This window comes from Bufo gargarizans, chromosome 1, assembly GCF_014858855.1.
Source record: "Bufo gargarizans isolate SCDJY-AF-19 chromosome 1, ASM1485885v1, whole genome shotgun sequence".
Classification (NCBI taxonomy): Eukaryota; Metazoa; Chordata; class Amphibia; order Anura; family Bufonidae; genus Bufo; species Bufo gargarizans.
The window spans coordinates 353,532,204-353,540,711 of record NC_058080.1 but is presented as its reverse complement, the minus strand read 5'-3'; the positions used below and the strand labels follow the sequence as shown (position 1 = coordinate 353,540,711).

The 8,508-nt window shown below is 42.8% G+C and overlaps 1 protein-coding gene across 1 annotated transcript; it reads right to left on the bottom strand.

Annotated features, from left to right (window-relative positions):
* Positions 1-5,868: 5,868 nt before the first annotated feature.
* On the bottom strand, positions 5,869-6,810 carry LOC122927207 (olfactory receptor 1020-like). The gene has a single exon (XM_044278842.1). The coding sequence runs from the start codon at positions 6,808-6,810 to the stop codon at positions 5,869-5,871; it is 942 nt and encodes a 313-aa protein (XP_044134777.1).
* Between the last annotated feature and the right edge of the window lie 1,698 nt (positions 6,811-8,508).

Sequence of the window (8,508 nt, the reverse complement as noted above, 5' to 3'; positions counted from 1 at the left end):
CACTTAAGCGTAGGGTTGCCCGGGTACAAGCTTTTCTTAGACCCGGGCACAGGATTCATTCAAACTGCAGTGTGGACGTCCGACCGAGACTCCGATGATGCGATCGCATAAGCTGTCACTGCAGCCGGGTGATCAGCTGAGCACAGCGAACAGCTGTCCCTCCCTCCTCTACAGTGATAGTGATACTAGGCAGCGCAGCCTCAGACTCTCAGAGTCAGAGCGCTGTGTTCTCTCATTAATCAAGAGGAGCTGGGCGGGCAGAACAGGGGACCTGGGCGGGATAAAGCGTGAGACTCAAGGCGCTGATTTTACACCCACATAGCACCTAGAGACTCATTAGCATATAATAAAAGTGCTTTTTTTTTACAAAAATAGCTGCAGGGACAAATGTTAGAAACATACTGTTATGTAGTGCTGACAGTAGCGCATCGCTAATGTCAGTCAGCTATATAACAGTATTTCTGGTGGTAGAAGCCCTTTAAACAGGTTTCTGAATCTGTCAATCATCAGAAAAAACATTGTTATGTAGCTGACTGACATTAGCGATGGGCTAATGTCAGCAGTACATAACAGTGTGTTTTATAACTCCCTGCCTGCCGCTGCCGCCGCCGCCGTTCTCTTAAAATAAAGACTTATAATATGCTAATGAGCCTCTTCAGGGGCATAACGATCGCGGTGCGACAGCGACCAGGGGTGGAGGCGGGACATGGGCGTGACTGGAGGCGGGGCATGGCATTACTGGAGGCGGGGCATGGGTGGGGCCTGGAAGGGGGCCCTCCCTCCCTTCTGTTCGGGTTTGGCTTGAAGAAAAGGTGGCAACCCTACTTCAGCGCCATTCATATCTGGTGTCACATTCGATTCCATTTAAAGAAAAACAACAATTTTGACTGAATAAAATAGCAGTCAGTTGCACACACGTGTTTGTGTGTTAAAGGCCCAGCTGCAAGCGCATAGTGTCATCTCAGCGCAACTCATATCTGGTGTCACATTCGATTCCATTTAAAGAAAAACAACAATTTTGACTGTAAATAACTAGCAGTCAGTTGCACACACGTGTTTGTGTGTTTAAGGCCCAGTGCCAGTGCATAGTGTCACTTCAGCGCCATTCATATCTGGTGTTACATTTTGATTATATTTAAAGAAAAACAACAATTTTGACTGAATAACTAGCAGTTAGTTGCACACACGTGTTTGTGTGTTTAAGGCCCAGCTGCAAGCGCATAGTGTCACTTCAGCGCAACTCATATCTGGTGTCACATTCAATTAAATTTTAAGAAAAACAACAATTTTGACTGAATAAATAGCAGTCAGTTACACACGTGTTGTGGTGATGGATCATGTGATGAGCGCAGTGACGTCACCACAGGTCCTGAAGAAAGAAGACAGAAGAGATGCCGGCTGCGCGAACAAGTGGATTAAAATATTATTTATTATATTTTTATTTTATTTTTAAACCCTCCAGGCCTATTCTACTATGCATTCTGTATTCAGAATGCTATTATTTTCCCTTATAATGATATCTCGTCACCTAGCAACCGTGCATGAAAATCGCACCGCATCCGCGATTTTCACGCAACCCCGTTCATTTCTATGGGGCCTGCGTTACGTGAAAAACGAACAAGAGGAGCATGCTGCGATTTTCACGCAACACACAAGTGATGCGTGAAAATCACCACTCATGTGCAAAGCCCCATAGAAATTAATGGGTCCGGATTCAGTGCGGGTGCAATCTCGCCTGTGTGAAAGAGGCCTTACTCACATAAAATAAGTAATATACACTGCCTGTCCAAAATGAAAGTCGCCACCTGGATTTAACTTTGCAAATAGTTATGAGCCTCCTATTATATAATTTACTGCATGGGCGATTATCTTTCAGCTGGCAACAAGTTATTTAACTCCAACTGGTCACTTCTCATTTCTTAAACAAACATGTTGAAAGACACATCTCGTGGTCGTGGAAAAGATGTTAGTCTGTTTGAGAAGGGTCAAATCATTGGCATGCATCAAGCAGAGAAAACATCTAAGGAGATTGCAGAAACTACTAAAATTGGGTTAAGAACTCAAGGCTATGTTTAATAGGGAAAGTTAGAGCATTCCTACACGCACAATGCGAAGGGAACTCAAGGGATTGGGACTGAACATCTGTGTAGCCGTAAGAAAACCACTAATCAGTGAGGCAAAACAGAAGAAAATGCTTCAATTTGATAGGGAGCATAAAGATTGGACTCTGGAGCAACAAAAGAAGGTTGTGTGGTCTGATGAGTCAAGATTTACCCTGTTCCAGAGGGATGGGCGCATGAGGGTAAGAAGAGAGGCAGATGAAGTGATGCACCCATCATGCCTAGTGCCTACTGTACAAGCCTGTGGGGGCAGTGCTATGATCTGGGGTTGCTGCAGTTGGTCAGGTCTAGGTTCAGCAACAGTATGAGCTCCAAGAATGAGGTCAGCTGACTGCCTGAACATACTGAATAACCAGGTTATTCCATCAATGGATTTTTTCTTCCCTGATGTCATGGGCATATTCCAAGATGACAAGGCCAGGATTCATCGGGTTCAAATTTTGAAAGAGTGGTTCAGGGAGCATGAGACATCATTTTCACACATGGATTGGCCACCACAGAGTCCAGACCTTAATCCCATTGAGAATCTTTGGGATGTGCTGGAGAAGGCTTTGTGAGATTTCAGAAACTTATCGAAACAATGCCACAGCGAATGCGTGCCGTAATCAAAAGCTAAAGGCTTTTTTTGGTGGTGACTTCTGTTTTGGACAGGCACTATATGCACTCACCTAAAGAATTATTAGGAACACCCGTTCTATTTCTCATTAATGCGATTATCTAGTCAACCAATCACATGGCAGTTGCTTCAATGCATGTAGGGTTGTAGTCCTGGTCAAGACAATCTCCTGACCTCCAAACTGAATGTCAGAATGGGAAAGAAAGGTGATTTAAGCAATTTTGACCGTGGCATGGTTGTTGGTGCCACACGGGCCGGTCTGAGTATTTCACAATCTGCTCAGTTACTGGGATTTTCACGCACAACCATTTCTAGGGTTTACAAAGAATGGTGTGAAAAGGGAAAAACATCCAGTATGCGGCAGTCCTGTGGGCGAAAATGCCTTGTTGATGCTAGAGGTCAAAGGAGAATGGGCCGACTGATTCAAGCTGATAGAAGAGCAACGTTGACTGAAATAACCACTCGTTACAACCGAGGTATGCAACAAAGCATTTGTGAAGCCACAACACTTACAACCTTGAGGCGGATGGGCTACAACAGCAGAAGACCCCACCAGGTACCACTCATCTCCACTACAAATAGGAAAAAGAGGCTTACAATTTGCACAAGCTCACCAAAATTGGACTGTTGAAGACTGGAAAAATGTTGCCTGGTCTGATGAGTCTCAATTTCTGTTGAAACATTCAAATGGTAGAGTCTGAATTTGGCGTAAACAGAATGAGAACATGTATCCATCGTGCCTTGTTACCACTGTGCAGGCTGGTGGTGGTGGTGTAATGGTGTGGGGGATGTTTTCAGGGCACACTTTAGGCCCCTTAGTGCCAATTGGCCATCATTTAAATGCCACGGGCTACCCGTGCATTGTTTCTGACCAAGTCCATCCCTTCATGACCACCATGTACCCATCCTCTGATGGCTACTTCCAGCAAGATAATGCACCATGTCACAAAGCTCGAATCATTTCAAATTGGTTTCTTGAACATGACAATGAGTTCACTGTACTAAAATGGCCCCCACAGTCACCAGATCTCAACCCAAAAGAGCATCTTTGGGATGTGGTGGAACGGGAGCTTCGTGCCCTGGATGTGCATCCCTCAAATCTCCATCAACTGCAAGATGCTATCCTATCAATATGGGCCAACATTTCTAAAGAATGCTATCAGCACCTTGTTGAATCAATGCTACGTAGAATTAAGGCAGTTCTGAAGGCAAAAGGGGGTCCAACACCGTATTAGTATGGTGTTCCTAATAGTTCTTTAGGTGAGTGTAGCTTACAGTGAACCACTGTAAATACTTTCAGTTCTGAAGACTCCAGCATGCTCAGGATCAGTGCTCTTGGCAGCTGGGCTCAGGGCTGGAAGTGGGCACCGCTCTGAAGTTCAGGAAGGAGACTGGGGCTCGGCTCACACTATTGTTGCAGTACCTCCACGTGACATCACGGCACACAGCGTTTTCAAAGGGCAGGGGAGGTCGGGAGGAGGAGCAAGCAAGTAAGTTCTTCACTTTGCGAGCCATGCCGCTCGCATAGTGAAAGATAGGATCGGTACACGGAGCAGAGGCAAGATATTTTACGACGATGTCATTGAATTTGTGGGCAGTGGCCAGCTAGGGTCAAGAGGCAGCTGCCTTGGGCCCCCCAGGAGAAACTGGGCCCAACACAGCTGCCCCTTTTGCCCCGCGTTAAAGATGGCACTGGTGGTCTTATCTCCGAATGAAGACATTGAGGAAAGAGTCTACATCACAGGAGATGTCACTGTATGTATGAGGTGCTGTATTCTACTGTATATAATAATGTCCATCCACATATTTGTTTACAGTAGGGTTTGGGAGTGATGCATTTAAAATTTGGCCCACACTGCAGCAGCCTGGCCCCAGACTTTAAGTCACACTGTGTGTGTTTTGAATTCTGGGGCCTCACACCCATCTACTACATTATCTCTACTTAGAGAGTTATAACTATGCTAAGTAGGACTGCAGATGACATCTACTGCATTAACTGTAAAAAAAGGGGCGTAACCACAGGTTTAGTGAGGGGGCGCAATACTTGGCTTGTCCTGGGTGCTGGCAACCCACACTATACCACTGGGTTGAGCTCTGGGGACTGTGGGGGCAGCTGTAGTGTAGTAGTTACAGGCAGTCTCCAGAGGGGAATCCAGAATAATCAATCGGGCAGCATCATCTGAGGAGAAGAAGAGCAAGACGAATAGAACTATTTAGAGGTTAGAGCAGCCACTGAAAGAGGGATTGTGCAGAAAAACAAGCCTGTGGCTCATTTAAGGCTCCTGGACTCCAGAGCCTTTGCTGGGTTTAAAAGTCTTGGTTTCCACTCATAGTTATGGGTCAGATATAGGTTGTCATATGATTTGCACTCCTCAGATGAATTGGGAAGATAGCGCTGGTATCTTTGAAAGGGTCTCAGGAAGCTCCTGCACTTTACTCCATAAACACAGCCTTAGGATTTTGTTTAGTAACTTAAATTTGTTAGATAAGTGCCTGCATCTTCTTTAAATGTATTATTTTTTAAATGCTTATGCTTTTTTCTATGCTTATGCTATTTATTAAATGCTTATGCTTTGTTAAACAGCAACCAGATTATGTCTCCTCTCATCATTTTTGGCTTCTGCCTTGGACCCCACAATCTACCAACAAGGGCCACCCCACCTTCACTGAGGCAGGGAGATCATGGTGTGCCCAGGGGAAATTAGTGTGCCCCCTCTTTACTGTCCAGAAGTACTACTATCACCATCCTCAAACCGCCACCACTTCCGTCCTCTCGGCTTCAACGTGTGCAGTTGCAAAAAAAATCATAAATCTGCGCTATACTAGGAGAATGGAGTTTTGGGGATCAATTTATGTGTAAAGAAAATCAACTTTGGATAAATGGGAGGTGGCCCACCATAGCAGTATGGTTGTTTGGCTTTCCAACACTATTATAAGAAAGAGAATTTATTATGCAATTATGGGTGGCACATGTCTTTAATTGAAAATTGGAAAAAAAAATAAAAATAGCACAAAATGATCACATAATGGCATATATTTGCAAAGGTACTAGACTTTAAAATTGTGAAACAAAAATGTAAGCTGTGAAACAGTGCAAAATATTATTAAAGGTAGACGTTGTCTTGTCATATCTTATTTGCAATTGATGCAAATCCAAGTCTTTCTGACAGAATTTTTTACCTCACGATTTCTCAGGCTGTATATTAAAGGGTTAAGGAAAGGTATGACTACTGTGTAAAACACTGAAATAACTGTATCTTGTTCTGGGCTATAAGCACTTGAAGGTCTCAGATACATAAAAATAATAGTACCATAAAACAGAGTTACAACAGTCAAATGAGAAGCACAAGTAGAAAAGGCCTTTTCCCGTCCTTTAGAGGAACGTATTCGCAAAACAGCTATAATTATGCACAAGTAAGATACCAAGATTACAGAGAGAGATGAGAGCTCAATGAAGCCTACTATAGAAAAGAGTATCATTTCATTAAGGCTCGTGTCGCCACAAGAAATCTCAATTAGCGCTATGACATCACAGTAAAAATGGTTAATGGTCTGAGGATTTTCGCAAAAGTCCAGATGGAAAAAAGAAAAGCAAGTCTGAACAAAGCCATTGAGGAAACCTCCAATGTAAGACAGTAAAACAAGGATTATCAGTGTTTGCTTGTTAATTATCTTTAAATACATTAATGGGTGACATATTGCCACATATCTGTCATAGGACATTGCAGCCAGAAGAAAACATTCGCTTCCCCCAAATCCAGCATAAGAAAGCATTTGTAGGCTACAACCAGCTACTGAAATTGAACTTTTATCTGATACAAAGTCCAGTAACATCCTGATTGTGACAGAGGAAGAATAACAAATATCAATAAATGATAGCTGCCGCAAAAAAACATACATAGGACTGTAAAGTTGGGCATCACAACTGATGAGTGCTATCAGTGCGGAGTTCTGAAACAGAGTCAAACAGTAAATCATGAAGAACAGAAGAAACAGAGTGAATTTCAGGTCAGAGCTTTCTGTTAACCCAGCAAGTGTAAACTCAGTTACAATAGTTCTGTTCTTATAAACCATTATAGCCAGGGATTTAGCAGTATTTCACAATATAACGTATCTTCATGTTTGACCATAAAAAGAGTAAAATGACCTCAAACTGTTGAGAAAAAAAAAGTTAAACAAATATTCATTAAAAAGTAAGATGACATAAAACATTTCAAATCAGCAACGATTTCTATTATTTTTTAATTAACTTGAACACCTGGACCCGAATGCAATATCTGTCATATCAGGACCATCACCTACCATGTGCCATTTAGAATACTGATCTTGTGTTGTATATGAGCCTAGGTCTCCCTCAAGCACCAGAAGTTAGATGTGACTGCTACCCTTTCATCCTCCATCGCTACACCCAGGGCTGGCTCCATGTTCATGTGGGCCCTTGGGCGATAAAGTCTCAGTGGGCCCCCTTACACAATGATAACTCTCCGAGTACAGATAATCTAGTAGATATCACCTGCAGTCCTATGTAACAGCACAGATAACACAGTCATGGGTATCTGAGTACAGAATTTTTTTTAGTGTTACCTGCTGTCCTATGTAAAACCACAGATAACACTAGTGCTAATAATGTGGTAGTGTTACCTGTAGTCCTATGTAAAATCACAGATGACACTAGTGCTAATAATTTGTTAGTGTTACCTGCAGTCCTATGTAAAACCACATATAACACAGATGACACTAGTGCTAATAATGTGGTAGTGTTACCTGCAGTCCTATGTAAAACCATAGATGACATTAGTGCTAATAATGTGGTAGTGTTACCTGAAGTCCTATGTAAAACCACAGATAACACTAGTGTAGATCATGTGATAGTGTTACCTACATCCTTAGTGTGCCTCCCTGTGTCTCTCCCACGGACTCCATGCTGGTGGCGCTGCCTCCTCTTCCATCTTCTTCTTCTTGCCCCGCACAGAACGTCCTGATGCAGCTGCGTCAAGACATAGGAACACTGTGGGAATGGTGATGGTGACACACAGGGAGAGACACACACACACAGGGAGACATATACACACACAGGGAGAGACACATACACACACACAGGGAGAGATACACACACGGACAGACACACACACAGGGAAAATTGTCTTCATTGCTGGGGTAAGCTGCCCTAGAATTCAGAACAGGCAGTTTAATGAGGACCAGGACACATCTGCAAGAGTGAGCGGGCACAGTGGGCTCCCCAAGGAGCAGTGGGCCCCTGTGCCGGGTGCTGACGTCGGCCCTGGCTACGCCACTAGGAATGGGCATATTGGCCGATTCCCTGCCTTTTGGAAAAAATTCTAAATTTTCTAAATTTTAATTTCTCTGCTTTTAAGACGGATGCAGCTCATACTATAGTTACTGCTTAACTTGCACCATAAGTCTACTTTATGTTTGCATCATTTTGCAATTGTCATTTTATTCTTATAGGATGTTAGAAGAGTTAGAATTTTAGAATACAGTTTTCTAGAAAATTTCCAAACTAACTTTTTTTTAAGGACCAATTCAGATTCAAAGTCACTTTGAGTGACCTACATTATAGAAACGACCTATAAATAATCCGATGTTAGAAACTATACCCCTCAAATTATTAAAAACTGATTTTACAAACTTTGTTAACCTTTTAGGTGTTCCACAAGAATTAAAGGAAAAATGAGATGAAATACATTTTTTCTGTAACACAGCAATGGTTAACAGCAAAACAAACCTTAATATTTATTACCCTGATTCTGC

Coding starts and splice junctions, on each gene's coding strand:
- LOC122927207 (XM_044278842.1), bottom strand. CDS start 6,810: ATGGTTTATAAGAACAGAACTATTGTAACTGAGTTTACACTTGCTGGG.